At 38.6% G+C, this 20501-nt stretch overlaps 1 protein-coding gene across 4 annotated transcripts in view; it reads left to right on the plus strand.

Moving 5' to 3' along the window:
- Positions 1-20501, plus strand: part of qkia (QKI, KH domain containing, RNA binding a) — a 72003-nt gene that overhangs the window by 27149 nt on the left and 24353 nt on the right. For all 4 annotated transcript variants that reach the window (XM_084393779.1, XM_084393781.1, XM_084393780.1 and 1 more), the window contains exon 3: positions 13870-13986. In XM_084393779.1, the coding sequence (XP_084249905.1) occupies positions 13870-13986 (117 nt within the window). The remainder of the gene's footprint in view (positions 1-13869; positions 13987-20501) is intronic.

The following is a 20501-nucleotide window of genomic DNA, read 5'->3' on the forward strand; positions in this document are numbered from 1 at the left end:
GTCCTCTGAATTTGTCCTCTGCATTTAACCCATTCAAGTTAGGACAGTGAGTAGTGAACACACACACACACACACACTGCAAACCGTGGACACACACACCCTGAGCAGTGGGCAGCCTTGCTCAAGGGCACCTCAGTTGTTTCCTGTCGGTATTGACACCTTCGGGTTACAAGTCCGACTCTCTAACCATTAGGTCACAGTTGCCCCATATAGTGAAACAAACTTGTGTGTGATTTATAAATATGAAATATTTTCACATTTCCATAATTCTGAAGGACATTGGAATAAAACAAAAATAAATAAAAATAAAGGAGACATGGAAAGGAAAATGGAGTAAATGGAAAATACAAGAAAAAATATAATAATATATATAAGTATTCTCAACAGGAATCTAACACACACTTATTGTTAATTAGGTCTTGGTTCTTTTGTCTTTAGCACAGAATGTCCATTTCATAAAAATAGCTTTTCCTGTGAACATGACTGTTGGTTTACAAGTGTGTATCTGTGAGCTTGTGCTCAGTTGTGTGGCCAATCTAAAGAATCTTAACCTTAGATCAAACATTGGGGTCAAGCCATGACCTTCAAAGCATCTCTAAAAGTACTAGTAGTAGCCTTGTTTATAAACCTCTGTCTATATACAGTAAGTTTCTCTCCTGAGCTTTTCAGATGGAATAGACTGACTGGTATGCCTGGGAGAAAAAAAGGTGGCTGACAGACCAGGTCTATATGGAAGTGACAGTTTTCCTCCCCCTCTCTCGCTCTATCTTTGTCTTTCCTCTAGTGCTGCCAGTGAGTTTCAGCAAGACGTTTAGCTCCCTCTCTCTTTGGACAAAATCCTATTACTTCACCTGTCGTCTACAAACTGCTTTCTGCTGTAATATTGCGGTCTGTGTGTGTGTGTGTTGCAGGCCAAACGCACTGTTATGAATATGTATGTCTGTGGTGTAGAGTATGTGGCCACAGGGCTCTGTGAATAATTCTGATTCATTTAGTTGGTTACATTGAAATTTCATTCACATGCCATACAAACACCTGTATGAGTGCACACAGACACATCTGCATCACATAAATTGTGCTGGGATCTGGCAGTTCCTTTCCAGCTAAATTCTCTCATGGGTGCATAACGGCACTATTCACGCCATATGTGTGTGGTTGAACCATCTGATCTCTTCTCTGAGATTCAGGAAGTGGTCACCTCTGAGTTCTGGCTCGCTTAACGACAGAGACGCGGCTGTTCTGCTGCAATCAGCTCACCGAAGCAACAAGCTATTAATAGAGTCATCCTTGAACTGAGAACGGATGGGTCTCCTGTCTAATGCTGGGATTGTTATTGAAGGTTTTTCATAGTGATTTTCTTCCCTGTCTGATGGGCTCATTGGGGGATGGAAAGCTGTGTTTTTTATGCGAGGCAATATGAAGGTTTGGTAGGTTGGAGATCATACTAAAGCCCCCAGTTTTAATTTGCAGGTTATTACTGGGGCTTTTGAAGCCAAAGGACTCCAATCGAGCCTCGCAAATGACATCGAGCTGTTTCTGAAAAGCTCACTGATTCATCAGAGGAGGCCCGCCTGCACACAGACCCCTCATTTACCACTTATGCTTTTCTGTAGATGCGCGCCTTTTCATTTCCCTGACGTTGGTTCTTAATTGCCATTTGTACATGCAGATGTTTCATATTTTCTGCGTGCTCTCAGAAGTGCAGTTAAAAAAATTATAGCATCCACGCTCATTCGGAACATTTTTTAATGTCAGTTGCTCTGCAGAATTCGGGAGAGGGAAAACGTTCTACAATTGTCGTAAAAGCGACATGGTTTAGGTCTCAAAAACTGGGTTTTAAACCTAACGTAATAGTTAAAATAAGTTATAAAAAAAAAAAAGAGAATTCAACCTACCAAATTGTTTGACTAGTTGCCGTGTCTAGTGCCAAGATGGCAGATTTGGTCTCCATGGGTGTGTTCAGATGATGTGTGTTCAGTGTGTTCGTGATGCCCAAAAACACTGTCTATAGTACCATGTCCGTTATGGTACCAGCTTTTCTTAAGTACCGGTGGTACCGAAGTACCAGGTTAATCCGGTTCTTGATGCGCTGTCCGAAAGGTGCACAGTTGCGTCCTCTTCATAAAAACACTGAGACATGGCGACCGGAGGCACTGCTAATGTGGCGGCTCTGAATCCACTTGTTGACAAGAAAGGAGGAAAGAGCCACATATGGAAATATTTTGGATTAGGCTAATGTCACATTGCCATAAGGGGCCGTTCACACAGCGTGTTTTTCGCGCGCTCTCCATGATGATGAAGTATCAGCAAATAATTAATTGATTTCTAGCCCTTGCATTAGCTTTACTACTACTTACTTACTAGATATATTTATGGAGATGAGAAATAAAAAGCCGCACTGTACAGCTATGATCAGCTGTTCGGCTGAGCTTTCGATGTTATGGAAATGGCGAAACTGATCGGTTGGATTTTGTCACATTACCTGTTGAGATGTCTTCATCTCGCCGCGGCATAGCCTACATTTGAAATAACAAATTGTGCCCACGCAAAAAACACAATATGTCCGTCAGAAAAGCAGTTCTAGGCTTATTCTTGGCTGGATAACTCTTAGCAGGTTTAAAAAGCCCTTTTAAAATTAAATATGAACGCAGTTTTGGATTAAATAAAAGTACAGTCAAGTCAAATAAAACACATTTTATCTCCTGTATAGTTTGATAACAATAAGACACTATTCATTAACATTACTTATTGCGTAATATACATAATGCGTTACCTTACATCAACACATTGAGTGAACAATATATTTTTACTACATTTGTGAATGTTATTTAATACAAACACTTGATTGTTCATGTTTGTTCACTTCATTCATTGTGCATTAAATAATGTTAACCGATAAAACTTTTGATTTTAAAAATGTGTTGGTAAATTTTTTGATTGACCCCAAGGAGAGTATATGCTACAGTATATAACTATTGTTTGTTAGGTCATTTTATCTAATGTTATCGAACAGATGGAATCCTGTTTTTAATACTAGTTTCCATTTTTGTAACAGTGATATACACTTTAATATATGTAAATTTAATCTAATTTAAGCTTTGGTACCGAAATTGGTAGCGAGAACCGTGGATTTTCACTCGTATTGGTACCGAATACTGAAATTTTGGTACCGTGACAACACTAGTCTATAGGCAACTTGCAGGGTTTTAAACCACTGTAAGGCTGATGAATTTCAGAGACTGTAATTGGGCGGCCTCTGCAGACAGTCTTGGCAGGTGGACTAGAAGCCAACAGCATCTACAGGGATGCATATGAAATTGTGTGTGTGTGTGTGTCCAGTGCAGTGGGCTGACTCGGAGTGAGAGAGAGGGAGAGATTACGCCGTCTCTGCCTCCTTTGCCCTGTTCAGCATGCTCGTGTTAATTCAGACACAAATTACATTTGGCTCAGAGAGAAAGAGGGCAGGACTGACAGGCAAAGTAAAAAGTGACAGGTTTCATCCTCTGGTTCTTCTCAAATCAAGATCCATATCAAAAAGTCACTTTCTATTAACTAACAATAGTATTCACCTGTTGTTCCTAATCTGGATATTTAGATGTAAATTGTTTGTATTTAGTAAACAATTTAATTAAAAACGTACTTTTCCAAAGTTACACTTCTGCTCTGTTTTGTAATAGTTGTCTGTACTTGCTCTCTATATTCAATATTGCAGCACTACCAATATTGTTGACTCTCGAATGATAAATCGCTTATGCTTTTCCTCATTTGTAAGTCGCTTTGGATAAAAGTCTCTGCTAAATGATTTAACTGTTAATGGAACTGTAGCTTTTAGTAACTCTAGTCATCTGTTAAACCACCTGTTTACCACACCACCCCTGTGCTCATGTGGCTTTTGTTTGCTTATATTTTGTTATTGTGTGTCAGAACTAAATGCTTGGAGCTTACAAAGATTGATTTTGCTCCTGGTGTTTAGAAAGGATTAAACAAGAGAAAGAGAGGTAACTAGATGAAAAAAGATGATTTATATTAGGGATAACAGGCTCTCTCTCTCTCTCTCTCTCTCTCTCTCTCTCTCTCTCTCTCTCTCTCTCTCTCTCTCTCTCTCTCTCTCTCTCTCTCTCTCTCTCTCTCTCTCTCTCTCTCTCTCTCTCTCTCTCTCTCTCTCTCTCTCTCTCTCTCTCTCTCTCTCTCTCTCTCTCTCTCATATATATATCCATCCATCTCTCATTCTCTTTAGAGAGAGTAATTACTTTGCTCTCAAAGGACTTGTGTCATAATCTTTCAGATTGGATTTTCTGCCCTCCAAATTATTACATACACACATGCGTATAGAGAAGGAGAGTGAGGGATGTAGAAGAGTGGAGAGTAGAAGTCTAATTTGGACCAGCTATTCAAGGTTTGGACTGGTGGACTGTCGTTTTGTGACTTTTATGTGTTGTTGGATGAGAGAATTTGGAATTTGAGAATGCATTTCTTTTGGTGTGTATAAATGTGTAAACGCCTGCCATACACTACAAGATATTCGTGGTGATTTTGGACCGATTTCTCCCCTTCCGACAATCCTAGGTAATGTCCCGATTATCTTGATGGTTCTACAGATTATCTTATCAGATTTTCCTGTGGTGTGACGCTTGCCGCCTCGATCTCGAATCGTATTCATTCAACATGTTAAATATTTTTGAACAGAAATTGTGTTTTGTGGGGGAAACCCTGTGAACAAATGTGCGCAAACTCTGGAGATTATCACATGAAACCAAACAATACCTAATCAGAAAGCGAGCGGACGGAAGACTCACCAACAGCTCGCTCTGTAACGTGTAAAGTCCATGTTCACACAGTCTCCACGACTTCATCTAAACATCTTTCTTTTTATCCCTGCAAATTTTCTGTAAAAACCAGTCCATAGACTATATGTGCCATTTCTTCCTGCCGGTCGTCCGCCATATTTGTTTACTACGAGTCGGTTTTCATTTATACTTCTGCGTCGTTGTCCGCGTTGACGTGCAATTACACATGCAGAGGGAGCATGTGAAACCCGAGGGAGGGGTTCTAGCAGACCAATCACAGTGCTTGCGTAGTGTGTCATTCAGACTATTATATTTTTTAGCTTTAGGGCATGTCAAACTATTTTTAGAACACATTATTATTATTATTATTATTATTATTATTATTATTATTATTATTATAACACACATCATCATTAGTCTTCTAGCAACAAGGTGCATGTTTCTGCGTGAATTTGTTCGAACAACTTTTCTGGTAGTGTGTGATCCTCAGTTGTTTAGTGTATGGTGTTTCGTTTTTCTCTGTAGACATTTATAAATTCAGCTCAAGTACCATGCCTTAAAATCTGTTGAGATTTGAAAAGTCAAGTAGTGTATTCCAGCCTTATTAGTTTGAACAATTCATGGAAAAAAGTCATTTGTTTGCGAATCAGACAACAATGGTTGCGTGTTTGTTGTGGGCAGTCAGCGAGGACAGCTAGTTTGTAAGATATGTTGTGTATTTATCGTCTTTGTATTATCATCACATTAAATTCAGACTGCAAGCTCACAACTCCAGCTAGATTTAATAGTCATAAATGTCAGTTCTGGCATTTTATATATATATTTAAAAAAAAAAGTTCTGAAAAAGAACTTGATTCCTAACCCGACTCAGATCCACAGCTGCCAAAGGAGATTAAACTGTTTCTCAGCTCTGCCACACCACACGCTCGCTTAACACAGGTTAATTAGTAATTAGCAAGGGCGTCCGATAGGTTATCTCTGCTTCTCTCTCTCCCCCTCACTCTCTTGCACTCAGTTTCTCTTTTAGATATATGGCATATAGATTAATTGAATGATATACTGAAACTTTTGAGATATCATTTTTATGATGAAATAATACAGCAAACCAAGCAGAGACAGCAGCAGACTGATCATGGGTTGTAATGTTTTCCTTCTCCCCTCTGGAGGATTGAACTAAATGTGATGCAGAGAGTAAGACATAATGCAAATATGGGGAAGAGAAAAGAGAGTGAGGAGGTGTACAGGGATGACTAAGGTAAGAAATGAAGTGCTGAATAGAGGATGTGTAAAGCTGCAGAGGAGGGAGGGAGGTGCGGCAGAGGTGACGCTGTGTGTCGACACCTGTTTACTGAACGAACTGAAAAACGGAGGACAGAGCAGAATACAGAAGTGATGTGGTGAGAGAGAAGACTGTTTTCTGATGTTTTTCTTCACAACGGTGACAGATGTGCTTACACTGTGGCGAGCAGATTGTTATTTCGGTGTGTGTGAAGAGTGTGTCTTGTATCACTCCACTGGGAGGCCACAGTTGGATGCATTACCTCAGAATTTATTTTCCAATTTGCTGGATTAGCTGTTTTCAGCACTCTTGCTCCGCTCTACACGTGAGCTCTATCCTCTGTTTCTCTTGGGCTGTCCACAACTGATCAGAAACTCTACTAGTACGTTTAATGCAGTACTGCACTTTTCTCACTTTTTTATTTCTGTCTGCCCTCAGCTGATCAATTGATGTAAGCAAATACGGCTGATTTTCTGAGTTCTACTGAACTAACTTACTCAGCTGCATGGTTTGGTGCTTGTTGTCAAATTTTAATTCATATTTTCGTAATGCACCAAGTTAGAAGGTCCTTGCGTGATTTACAGCATTAGCTGAGGGTCTAATGTAATGCGATATACATTTGAGTGAAACCAAAGTGTGAAAAAAAAGAAAGAATTGAAACGTGCATGGATTAATCATTTACAATAAGATTTATAATATGCATTTTGAAAAAAGGATGAATTTCCTTTTCATGCTGATCTTAATGTCTCTGTAGACCCTCAGTTTGTGTGTGTGCGTCAAATCAGCTTGGGGTATTAAATGTCTGTTCAAAATGTTATAGTAGAAACATTGGTCTTTTTCCTTTGAACTTTTAAGATGAAATGGAGTGAAATGAGTGGTCAGCATGGAGCTTAACATCTAAGACTATGCAGCTTATTTGCTACGTTGTTTGACCTTATGGCCTTGTGTGTTGATTTGTAATGTCAACATCTACTGGTTGATTTGAATAAATGCTGACAGGTGCCGTCTGAATTGGCATGAATGCTGACTGCTGTATTTTGATTGGCTGTGGAGAAGCTGAGAGAGTGTCTGAATGCACCCTATCAAAAGACACGGCCTAATTTAGAAACAGACTCCAGACGAGGCGCAGCCTTCGCTTAAACTAGACAAACCGATCGCAGGTGTACATTTTATTCTGAATGCCCCTCTGTGATCTTCAGCACTTGAGCTTTTAAACTTTGACCTTCACATATCTTAATTTGACAGTTTCTTCTGTCTCTCCCTCACACCACTCTTTTCCCATCCCAGATGAGTGACAGACTTTCTGATATTCCCATTTTCCTCTCTTCCTCCACGTCGTTATTTTTTTTTTCTCAGCAAATTTCTGAAGGACATGTGTGTTCTGGGTTATGCCGTTACCGGTACGTGTTAAATGTTCAGCAATGAAGAGTCGTGACCTTAGGAGCAGGGTGTAGTGATTGTGATGGAGGACAGCGAGGTAAGAGAAGAGAGAAGGGAGCGGGTGGGTAGGAGGTATAATGTTGCGTTATCGTTGCTGCTCGTTTGTCTCTGTCAGGTCTCTTGGCTGCGTCCCTGAACTGCTCAACTCTCCGCTTGCTCTCACATTTAGGCTGTTCTGTTATACATCCCTACAGCTTAACACTGACAACCTTGCGCACACACACTCCCGTGCACGATTCACGAAAGGCATTGATTCTCTCTTTACCCTCTATTAGGACCCCTGTTCATCAAATCATTCAAAGTCATTCAGAATCATTCCAATTAGTTACGTCTGATATGATGGTGAGTATTAAAGTTTTAACAATATGTTGTTGTTATAGTAATAATAATAATAATAATAATAATAGCCTTATAATGGATAATTAGTTATTATTATTATTATTATTATTATTATTAATAAAAATATTGGCTAATCAGTGTTTTTTAGCATAATAAAAACAAAATGTTGTTATTATTATTATTATTATTATTATTATCATCATCATCATCATCATCATCTATTATGTTAAAAGACACTGATTAGCCAATATTATTTAATAATAATAATAATTTGTCTAATTTGTTGGTGATTATTAATTACAAGTAATTACACTCTATTAATAATAATTTGTTATTAATATTTAACGGGGTGTCTTAAAAATATTTGACAGATTTATAATTTTAATATGTCCCTTGAGGGTCACTTATAATGTTAGTTTTTTTTTGCACAAAAAAACCCAAACATAGGCTATATGTGGAAAAACAATTATTTTCAACCATCATACTAACCCTCTATCTGAAATGTTTTTAAGGGGCGGCTCCTTTAAGGCTGGTCAGTAAATGGCCACTCATTGCTAACGTCATTGCATAGGAAATTGTATCAACGCCGTCTCGCTATTGCAGTGCTTTGAAAACATTATCCATGTAAAACCATCATTTACAGACAAAACATTATGAAATTGTTTAGTTTTGTCTGAGATGCAGCTGCTCTCAGATCCAATACAGCTGACTGCTTCATTTATCAACAAAAGTTTCTTTGCAAACTCTTTTACATGGTGCCTCGTTTACAAAACTGCAGTCAAATTCTCTGAACAAACATATAGCCCCACTGACATGATCCAGGACGCCATTAAAAATAAACCATCCACTTGGTTTTTTGACGCTGGTATCCCTCTGAAGTCTGTACAGAGACGCAAACAAGCCGGTTAAACAGGACGCGGCAAAACGAACGTTCCTTTACTATTCTGTTTACTCTTCCATTTGTTCTCTTGTCGGCAGACTGAAGCGCTTGGAGTAAAGTGAATGGGCATCTGTATCCAGTATAGACAAACTCAGTGATTATTATGGTTTCTATTTGCTGTTGATGTGACGCTCTCAACAAATGCAAGTGTCAGCCATTAAGCGACTGAATGCCAGTGGGAGGGGCTTATTGTGCGACGATGTTAAATATTCGTTGATGTCTCGCTCAGGAGGCAGTCATATGCAAATGTATTAGCATGTGACGTCACAAGTTTGTGGAGCTTGATTAAATGGTTTGGTTTTTGTGACAGTTCACTTTTTTTTTTTTTTTTTTTTTTTTGAGGTGGCACAGCTATTCCTGTAAATTTCTTCTTTTTTTTTGGAAAAAGTTTGAATTGAGCGATCATATGTGGACTGGTTGCTGTGAGTTATTTCATTTAACTTGTATAAATAACTACAGCGGTCAAATTGTTGTTTTCGTTCTGTCTTGTGTCTAGATTTTATTTGATTTTCCTTGTTGGTGAGATCACTAAATGAGCAGATGTGTGACTCACACACACACACACACACACACACACACACACACACACACAGAGAGAGTCCTGTTTTTTTTATATGTCAGATGTTTGTGTGGTGGTAGGGTGGAATTTTCCAGGCTTTTTTGTGGTTGATCTCTTACCCTCTCAGACTCTCTCACAAACACAATATGCAACCTTAAAGTCAAAACATTTTCTCATCCTGTCGTCTTAAAACGATAGTACTTCTCTCTTGCTCCTCTATCATTCCCCTCGTACCTCCCTTCCTCCCTCTACAGGAAGTAAAATGGTGGCATCTCCTCCAGGCTGTAATTACTGTCTGGTTCCAGTATTCAAAGTGAGCAATTTCCCCCACCGCATCAGGCCGCTGCTCTCTGCCATGTCCAATCAACATCAACACACATACTCACAGAGGAGAATCCTCTCTCATCTGCATGGAGAGAGAGATTGTGCAGGTGCGCTCCTGTGGAAGAGCAGGATTGATGAACTTCTGACGATATCTGATCATCCTGACATTGCTATGTGCGTGGTGGTGTTGCATATGTATTTTTGCTGCTGTTTTATCACCGTCTGGTTTGTTTACAGTTGCGTGATGGTGACAGACAGCCAGTGCACATGTTCACCTAAGGCATTGTCACTTCTGGCTGTCTCATGAAGGTGATGTAATGTGATGTGGTGTGCGGCACTCTCAGCGTCTCATGAGAGAGCTTTTGGAATTGTATGTGAAGAGCTCCAGCGTATCTGATCCACCTACACAGTCGGAGCTGTCGGATTACGCCGTGTCATCTGTGTTTGGAACAATAAGCCGTTAGAGAGAAACAGCATTGTTTTCCTATTTATTTAAGCAGGTCATGCCGCCTGTTCTTTGAGTTTGACTAATCGTGAGTCAGTCTTTTGAGTTCTCTTTCTGTTGATTTATAATGCACACTGCAAAATTGTAGGAGTGACGGCTGTGATTAATTGTGGGTATTGAATCCTGTACGGCATATAGGAATCACTCCTGGTGGTTGACATTTTGGCATCTGTGACTTGTAAAAAGAAACCTATCAAAAGTTTAACCTGTGTTAGCTGTTAGATTACCAAGCTAAGAGTAGCAACTGGTGACAAGTTGTCCACATTTTTGTTTGTTTTTGTTCTTTAAAATCTATTTAATCCCATGGGTTACTTTTGTGAATGAAATTTAGTGTTCAGTTTAAGAGTTGTTAATGTTTTCTCTACATAAGCCATTTAAACATTTTCACATGACCAGAGCTGGTTAATTCCTGCTCAGAGCTCCACAAAACAAGCATGTAAAGCCTCTCATAATGCAGATGTACACTACCATTCAAAAGTTTGGGATTATAACTTTTTGTTTCATACAGCAAGGAGGAAGAATTAAATTTAGCAGAAGTGACAGTGAAGACATTTATGATATTCAAAATATATATTTTTATGTTCGGGTTTCTGAAGGTTTCCACAAATATATGAGAAAAACACAACCGTTTTCAACATTGATAAGTATTTATTGAGCACCAAATCAACATATTAGAATGATTTCTGAAGGATCATGTGACACTAAAGACTAGGGCTGGGTAAAAAATATCGATTTCTCGATTTTAATCGATTCTCAATTTTACGAAACGATATCAATTCTTAAATCCCAAGAATCGATTAGTCATCCTGTTTTCAGTTGATGAATGAATGGAACATTGTAGCGCGCATCCCATCCAATAAATCGCAATAATCTTTGTGCTTTGTTACTATTGATATGAAACAAAGTCTCAGATTTCAAATTACGTCCATTTTCTTACGAAATTCAAAAACATAATTACCGTTTTGGCGCTGTGGCGTGAGATCGCTCTCATCTCTAGAGAAGCACATGATCTTCTCTTCCGCATTAATAACACCAGTTACAGCGTGAAATAAACATGAATGAGCTTCTGAAAGTGTGTTAAAAGAGAGTACAACTTATCGAAGTCCGTATCATGTCACATGGAATCGCTCAGTGTTTCAACCGTGGAAAGACGTAACGTCACATTTACCTCAGAAAAAACATATCCAGTGACCATAAACTCGTTAGTCAGCGAGAAAAATTTACTCTAGAGAGGAGCATTTTGTTAAATATATGCACCATAATACATATTCATTATAATTTTTAATGTTCTTCCATATTTAATGCATGTTTGAATAAATCTGGAAAGTTTTTTATGACAGCCACTATTACATTTTTTATATAATTTCATATAACTTTATAATTATAAAAATAAATAAGTGTATTTAAGTGTTTGTATACAAATCAGTTAATTTTTACCTTCAATATTATAGTAGGCTAATGAAGCCTAGTCGGCTACAACTGACTCCCAAGAGATTTGTTTTCCTTGAAAATTTGCAATGTATTGTACCTGATATCCAAAATGATCAATATTGAATCGAATCAATCGAATTGAATTGAATTGCAAGCTTGTGAATTGAAATCTAATCGAATTGTGAAATTTGTGTCAATACACCCAGCCCTACTAAAGACCATTAATGGCTCCAGAAAAGTTCAGCTTTGCCATCACAGGAATAAATTATATATTTTTAAAGATACTAAAATAGAAAGCATTTATTTTAAATTATAGTAATTTTTCACAATATTACAATTGTTTTACTCTATTTTAAGTTAAATAAATGCAGCCTTGGTGAACACAAGTTTTTTCAAACACAGAAAAAAAAAAAATCTTACAGACCCCAAACTTTTGAACAGTAGTATAGATCTATCACATATAGATGTGATGTGATGTATGGTATGTTTAAATCATCTGTTATTGCTTAATTCATAATATTGTTCTGGCTCATGCTCGCATGACAGCTCCAATTTTAATAAGTACGTTATTGAGTCAAGTCCTATTATAAAATTGCAGATTTTTTTTTAAACTATTGGTACGTTTAGGTGAAATAAAGACATTTTTAATTAATACAAGTTATTTCAGTTCTGAATGCACACTGCAAATGTTTATTTTATTTATTTGGTTGTCACTACCTGAACTTTTTAGGAGGGATAAGAATATGGTTTTAACTCTCATAAACTAAAATAACCAAACTGTCTGCGTACAGAACTGGATTAAGCACTCAGAAGAGGAGCGACAACTGAATTAAGCTGCAGTGTGTATGTGGCCTGTATTCGTACAGGACAGGATTAAGCTCGTACAGGACGACTGACTCTGTCTTTACCCTGAGTCAGAGAAGTGAACTGATAGAGATTGAAAAAGAGTGGATTTTATTTTATTATTTTAAGTTGGAGCTGTGCTGTCAGAGAAGCGCTGTAAAGCTGGTAGGATTACTGAGGTAAATAAAGCGTGCTCTCATACAAAGCCCTGAAGCACAGCGTCAGGGACAAGGGCCACGATAAGACCCATCCCCTACTTTAATTCTCTCCCGTTGTTTCATTTCTTATTTACATTACATTACATACAGCCAGCTTTTCCCTTTTCCATGCCTCGGAGCACGATAACTGAAAGAAAGAATTATGAAGGACATAAAAAATGAAGAGCAGGAAGGTGGAAAAGCAAGAAAGAGGCTTTGCAGCGCTGCTTAGCATTCTGTTTGGCAAACATGAGCTTGAAGATGTTTTCAAGCTCTCGTTTTTCTATCTGGCTTCCTGATTCACTGAGGCCGTAGCTCATAAGTGGCTGCCAGAGGAGGAAGAGTGATTAGCCGCCTGGTCAGTTGAGGTATTCACGTCAGGTATTTTTTTTTTATTGTGGTTTTTATTTATTTATTTGAATGTCCCCACAAATTAGTGTCTTGACGTTTGCTGGTCAAAAAGCTACATTGGAGCTAATTGAATTATTAGTGTGGGAGAGAGAAGCCTTTTTTGTTTATTTCTTGAAATACATAATTACACACTGCTCACAGTGTCTGATGGAGGATTCTGAGGATTTTATTGTGCGGCTAATTGAATTATCGTTCCAGTACATACAACTTTCTGTGATTTATTAATGCCACTGCTGTTCTGATGATTCTGCTGTGTTTGTGTGTGTGTGTGTGTGTGTGGTCAGGGCTGCTGCTGCACCGTCATGTCGTTCCTAACCTGAATGACAAAATTAGGCAGAATGACAGTTTTAGTCACAATTTCCTTTCATTATATAGAATAGTTGCAGTTTAAAGTAAATAATGACTCCTTTTAGGGTCCAATTAAAGTTATACAGGTTTGAAACTAGCGAAAGGTGATTAAATGCTGACAAATTTATTTATAGATGAACCACTTCTTTAAAGTGTGAACCTCTTCTTAGTGACTTTAGCAGCAATACGCGTGTGTGTGCAACATCATTTTCTAAAATAAATGTTCTAAGTTTCTGAATGCATTGTAATCTCTCTTTCTCTCTCTTGTTGCCTTTGGCTTGCTCAGTTGGGGATATTCTGGGGATATTCTGGGGATATCTAATTTGATTTTATCAATAAATTCCACTAGAAACAAACCTTGTTGTATTATTTTAATTTAATACTGTGAAGCTGCTTTGATACAATCTGTATTGTGAAAAGCGCTATACAAATATACTTGACTTGACTCTTACTCTTGTTTTTCCAGTATAATTTTGTTGGGAGAATACTTGGCCCTCGTGGACTCACGGCAAAGCAACTGGAGGCAGAGACTGGCTGCAAGATCATGGTGAGAGGGAGGAGCTCCATGAGAGACAGAAAGAAGGTGAGACACACATAGAAACATTTGATTTTGAGATGAGATACAGATGTACATTTACTGATATTATCAATAAGAACATCTGTAAAAAGTTAACTAACACCTAATTTATACTGGGCCCATTTAAATAGTACTGTGCCGAATCGACCGATGCTTCAAGGTGGTTCCCACAGCAGCAACCAGCACTGGTCAAATTTGCCTGTGTTGCATGTTGTTCTGATCTGCACTGTCCATTGGGCCATTTTCCATGCTGCATGGTTCAGTTTGGTTGTGCCATTCTGAGATAACCACATAATCAAAAAGGTGGGGCACCAGCATGATAAAATTGACACACCAGTAGGACATGTTGAACAAGCATGGACAAATGTGACCACTTAGTCACAATTTGGAGCTTCCTCAACCACCTCTTCCTCCTTCACAGACAGCGTTCTGCTGACGTTTGCCATTTGGAACCAGTTTGTCCTTAATGAGCCAATTCGCTCATTTGTTCTGTCCAATGTCTTTTTTTCTCTCTCCAGCACACACTCATGGTTAGCTCGCAGCACTCCGGCTGAGGCCCAGTTCTATTTCAGGCCTGGCTGTGGTGTGGGTGTCAGAGAGAACAAAAGCACATAGTAGACACACTAGAAAGTAGGACCTAGATCTTCCCCTACAGTCTCAGAAGAGACCCACTGTGTGATCAGCAGAGGAAGATCTAAAGCCTGAATGATGGAAAATTATGACTTCAGGTGTGAGTTATGTTGCACGGAGACATAACAGTACTGCCCTGTCAGCTCTAGAGACTTTCTCAAGGGGCTGGGCAAAATTTGTACTTGTATCTGCTCAGCACTACATGCTGAAAAATCAGAAGAAATGGCTGATTCTGTAGTAAGCAACTGAGCGGATTTAATTCTAAAGTCTTGAACAACCCACAGAGACCTTTTTGCCAGGAATCAGCAACATTTGTCTGGTCTAGTCTTTCTCTTTGTATCCCTGTCAGCGTCCCAGTGGAGCTGTTTTATCAGGAAATCCCCATCACTGTACATTAGCATTACCACACACACACCTGGGCCCCAGCTGTGCTCCCCTCTGGAGAAGCCATGTGTGAACTAAAGGACTTGATGCAGAAAATGTTTAATCCTAGAAAGAAGTTATATTTCTTCTATTATAGTATTTCTGTAGTGGTTATGTCTTTATTTGCCCTGCTGAATGCAGTTGTCTGGATGACTAATCAACACAGAGCTTGAGCTCTCCTGCTTCCTTCCAGAGTGTCTCAGAATAGTCTCCTGACTGACTCTGTCATATCCTTTTCCACCAAAGTATTGCTGATTCTTGGCTGGGGTACCTGTGAATCTCCTCCAATCATCCCTTCCTTACAGTCAACTGCAAGCTCTCATTTAGATCTGCCTCTATACAATCAACAATCAGTGGATAGAACCAAGTCCTGCCCTACATTTATTTTATTTTTTGATCATTTGTTTCACGAAGATGTAGATCACAATACAGAAGAAAAGATCTGTCGCTGCTTCCATTTCATCACAACTTTAACATCCAGAATAATTTAATTCAACAACCTTTTGTGGTTTTAGTGGCCAGATAGTTAAACAGACAGTTGGTTTTTTTTTTTTTGTCAAATAAACCTTGATGGTGAAGAGAAAAATACTGTCCTAAAAATATGATCCATCATCGGCATTTTTCAGCTATTGTCCTGAGTATGTTTTCATGCTTTAATGTTTCAGTAGTGAACGGGAGACACGCACACCGGAACTGACAATTGCGAGTATAGTTGGACCTATCTAAAGAGAGACTTGAGAGGGAGAAGAGTCTGGGCTGAGGGGGTTGTTTATTTAGCGTCCATTAGAAAAGCTGTTTTTGTGCTCTCAATAATTTAAGTGCTGCTGCCTCTGGGGACAGAGAACAGCAATGGAGATGTAGAGAAATGGATGGAAAGAGAAAGGAGTGACTTATTCAGAGAAGAGGTGCAGTGGGAGTCTTTCTCATAACACAAGGTTTGGTTCCAAATCATTTGTGGGGATGCGACAGTGCAATGAGTTGTTAGTTAGTGATGTGTTTAATGTTTGCTCTGAAAAGTAAAGGCATGGATCACCTGAAGTCTCAGGAGAAAACGCTTCGTTAACCTTAAATCAGACTGACATTTTATTTAGCAGCTCCCCAAAGGTGGTTTAACCCCATTTACCCTCTCAAGAACTGCGTACACACCGGTTCACACAGCCTCAAGAGACACTACGTCCTCGCGCTTGTTGTGTGTGCGTACTGAAGCTGAGCTCAAGCAGATGTAATGGGTGAGGACAGGACAGACAAACTCTGGATAATAACCTGTCCCTCTGTGTAGCCTTGTCCTCTGATCAAACGCTGTTCAAATTGAGGACTCTCAGAAACCACAGCATAGATCAAATGTAACAGACAGCCACCCTCACAGGAGCATCACAGAACCTCTCCAGAGAAACAAAATAGTCTCTCTAAAGCTTTTTTTCCCTCCCCTGTCCTTCCTCTCTTTTTAGTTTTTACTCTTTGAACTTCGTTAAATTGAGTCTCCTTTCTTTTTCTTTTTTTACACCTGAATCACAGCACAAATTTATAATAGGAAATAAGTTCCTTAAAGTTGCAATATTGTGACAGTCGCAAAAGTAGCCTTTTTTTTTAATTATATATATATATATATATATATATATATATATATATATATATATATATATATATATATATATATATATATATTATGACTTACAGATCTGTTAAACGGTTCATCAAAAAATATCTAGTTCTATCCTGTGGGTGTTGATTGTATTGAGGCAGATCTGTGGGGTTAATGCGAACTAAATGAGCGGAGAACTTTTGATTAAAAATTATGAGGTCATTAAAAATGAAGCATCCATGAATGAATTGTTTACAATAAGATGCATTTTGAAAATAATGTGGTGGAATTTTCATTTCGTGCCAACTTTTTTAGAAGTTTTCGAAGTTTTGTGACATTTTAAAGCATTTACATTAATGTGATTAAAGTTAAACGAAAACAAAACTTTATTAATTAACATTTGATGCACTAAACAAAAAAACTTGGCTTTTGGCATTTTCTTTTAGTTTGTGCATTTGTCTGAAGAACCATTTCTTAGGAATATCTTGTGTTAGTTTAGTTGTTTCGCTAACGGCATGTGCCAAGAAAATTAATGTGAACAATGTTAGAATCTTCCTCATGTTCATTCAAAAGATATTTCTTGAACCACTCTCCTGCCCATGTTGGTAGTTTGAGCTTTTTTTCCAGTCAATTTTCCACTCCTGTTGAACAGGTGCCTGTAAACTACTCCTCCCGAGACAGCTGTTCAAGACTGTAGCTTGAGTTCTGCTCTGGTTGATATGAACAGTATTTATAGGGTCCTGGGATTATTTCCAGCCAGGCCAACCCGACTGCCAGTGGAATCAAACCAGTGCCTTTGTAGGGTGAAATTTATTTTGCTCTCTTGTTTTTGATGCACATACAGTCAGAGTGACCGTTCGGACCATATGCACATGCTAAAGGTTCACAAACCCACTCGCATCTCCTGACGAGCTGCTTCTGGATTCATTCTTGTACTTTTATAGGTCTGTCATCACATGTGTCTCCTATCACATGTGTCGCCCCTCCACTGGTTTCGTATGTCGGTAAACAGAATCTCTTCAGAGGCTTTCGGGTTGTTCTACTTGTCCTGCGCTACCCGCCCCTCACCCACCTTTAGAGGACATGGTATTGACCTTGCTTCCTGATGGGCGGGGGTGGGTTGGTGGGTGGGTAGTTTACAGTCCATGGCGTGCCTTTGCTCTGCTCCGAGCTGAAGGTCTATCTCCATACATGGATCCCAAAGCATTTTGTGTTCACTTTGAGAATAGTGCAGTAACTTTTGCTTTTAAAGGGTAACTAAACCCCAAAACAACTTTTTTTTAGTTAATGATTTGTAAGACTGGGGCTTTATTAGTGCTGTTCATTGTAGATTTTAATTCTACAATATATGGTGTAAAAACGTCTGAGTGCTGCCCTCTTCAGGTTGAAGCATTAGGAGATGTTTTTTTTCTCCTGAATTACCGCAGAGTGTGAATTGTGCTAAAAGATAAACTGCCGGGATAATCACACAACGCGTGCCGTAGGCTACACGTCCACTAATGACACGTCCGATTCGCGAACTAATGACTCATTTGAACCGATTCACTTTAATGAATGGTTAAAACAACTGATCTGTCCAACACTGAACTCACGAGACGTCTGAATCGGTGTATAACAAATCGGTAACACTTTACAATAATGTTCCATTTATTAAATTCTATCTAACTACATTAGTTAACATGTACTATTAATAAACTGCACTTTGTTAATTTAACCATTGTTAATGTTAATTTCAACATTTAGGCTACTAATAGCCTACATTATTGAATTTATTTTATTTTATTTGTTAACAGTTTAATGCACTGTGAAGTAACATGAACTAATATTGAACAGCTGTATTTTTAACTAAGATTAACAAAGATTAATACAGCATATTAATAGCAATAGAGTGCCAAGTGGCAAGCAAAAAATGCAGGGACAGGTGTGTGGCAAACAAATCAGGTTTGATTATTAAGGCTGTTAATCGGCAGGATGCTGCTGGTCGTTCCGCTCTATTGGCAGAGCTAATACGTCAAATATAACACCGCATACACCATCGCCAAAGAAGAGCTTGCCTTCATGAAATTTAAACCTATGTTGCAGCTCATGGAAAAAGAACGGAATTGCGATTAACATGACGTATGCAAATGACAAATCATGTAGGCTACCAATATCATCGGGGTGAGATGATATAGAGCCAGAAGATCAAATTTCAAACCTTGGCCACAGGATGTGTAAAGCCCCAGTGAAATGAAATCTGTTAATATATCATTTGTAGTTGTGGTGCTCCTTAATTTTTGGTGGGTGCTCCTAACTTTTTGAAGTTGGGAGCACCAGTGCTACCAAGTAAAAAAGTGAATTTCGAGCCCTGCCTGGTATAAAAGCATTTTGTTCCGTCAAAACCACTGTAGAGAGTCAGTTGGAGGAATTGCGAGTATTGAAAACGATCAGGATAGCGTATATTAGCATCTAGTTAGCATAGCATTTATATAGTTACTTAGATTTCGTGTAGCCTAGGTAGTTAATTCGCAGTTAGTGTAGTATTGTTAGAAGCATAGTATTGCATCAGTTAGGATAGCTTCAAGTTAGCATTGATTTTTAGCAATAGCTTTATCTGTATTTAGTACACTGGTTATGATGGGACATAGGTGTAGTGTTGCTGGTTGCAACAGCACAGCTCGCGCTGTAAAGGGGCACAGTGCCAAACGCTGCTCCTCCTGCATGGACTCCATCACTGCAGTGGCGTCTTGATGTGAGTGAGCATATATTTTTAGTCATAATTTATGTTCCTTCCTATTAGGCTAAAGTTAATCCTCTGGGGTCGACAAACGTGCCGGCGCGTTTTGCTAGATTTTTTTCACATAGCAGCAAAATACTCTGTCATTTATGGTCATACAGACTTAAGAAATATGAAAAAATAAACTGTTAAATGTCTATTTTTTTTATGTGTCCACTTACAATCGAAACAAAACATTCTACTTTTGTAAAATAAAGAAAATAATCAGGGTATGCTTTCTGCGCCTCCATCTCCGTGAACTTTTTTCTGGAGCACGTCTCTAAACTTAAACAAAACTCAGCGAATACTATTCACCCAGGCATGAGCAATATATCTTTAAAACATTTAAGTCTCTGCTATTCAATTATCTAATTCAAAACGAAAACAAATATTCTCTGTTTATGTAATTTGTATGAAAAGATAGAGATGTCAGTCGTTCTCATGGCAACTCATCTGCTTATGTGAACATGCCTACAGAGAGCGCGCGCTATTGAAACGGGTCTCAGGTGCACTTATTCTTTTGGCCATGATAATTGTGTAGGAAAAAAATTGTACATTGTGACAGCACTAATGCACACATTCACAGTGTATTGTACATTGATCATTGCCATAGCAACAGTATCCATGGCAGTGCCTGGGAAAGCGGTGTCATAGGCACTCGACTGGGTCTGAGCCGGTGTATTAGTAAGCATGTCAGGTGGACCCTTCTCCTCCCCGCTGAGATCCACCACTCGTGGTCGTTTGTGAAGCGGGCATGCTAATTGAGGTGTCTGACTGAGCAATGATCTGAAAGCATCATTGGAAACATTGGGGGAGGGACAGATGCCGACAATGTACTTGTAATCAATGTGAACGAGCCGTTTAGGGCCAGTCAAGTGGTCTTTAACCGACTTCCCTTGGAATTCTGTCTTTGTATTACTGATCGTTTCATGCATAAGAGGTGTGCAATGGGAAGTGGATATGCTTTTAAAATACATTTTTAGCATTGCTCCATCTAACTTTTTAACTTCTTTATAGTGGATATTTTTATTTTATTTATTTAGATATGTTTTTGCTATGTTACAGTAATGTTACTGTAGATTTGCTTGATATGAAGATTGAAATGTATTCCATAGCTTGGTGTCCCATACT

The sequence above is a fragment of the Rutilus rutilus genome (genome assembly GCF_951802725.1).
Source record: "Rutilus rutilus genome assembly, chromosome: 21".
Lineage (NCBI taxonomy): Eukaryota > Metazoa > Chordata > Actinopteri > Cypriniformes > Leuciscidae > Rutilus > Rutilus rutilus.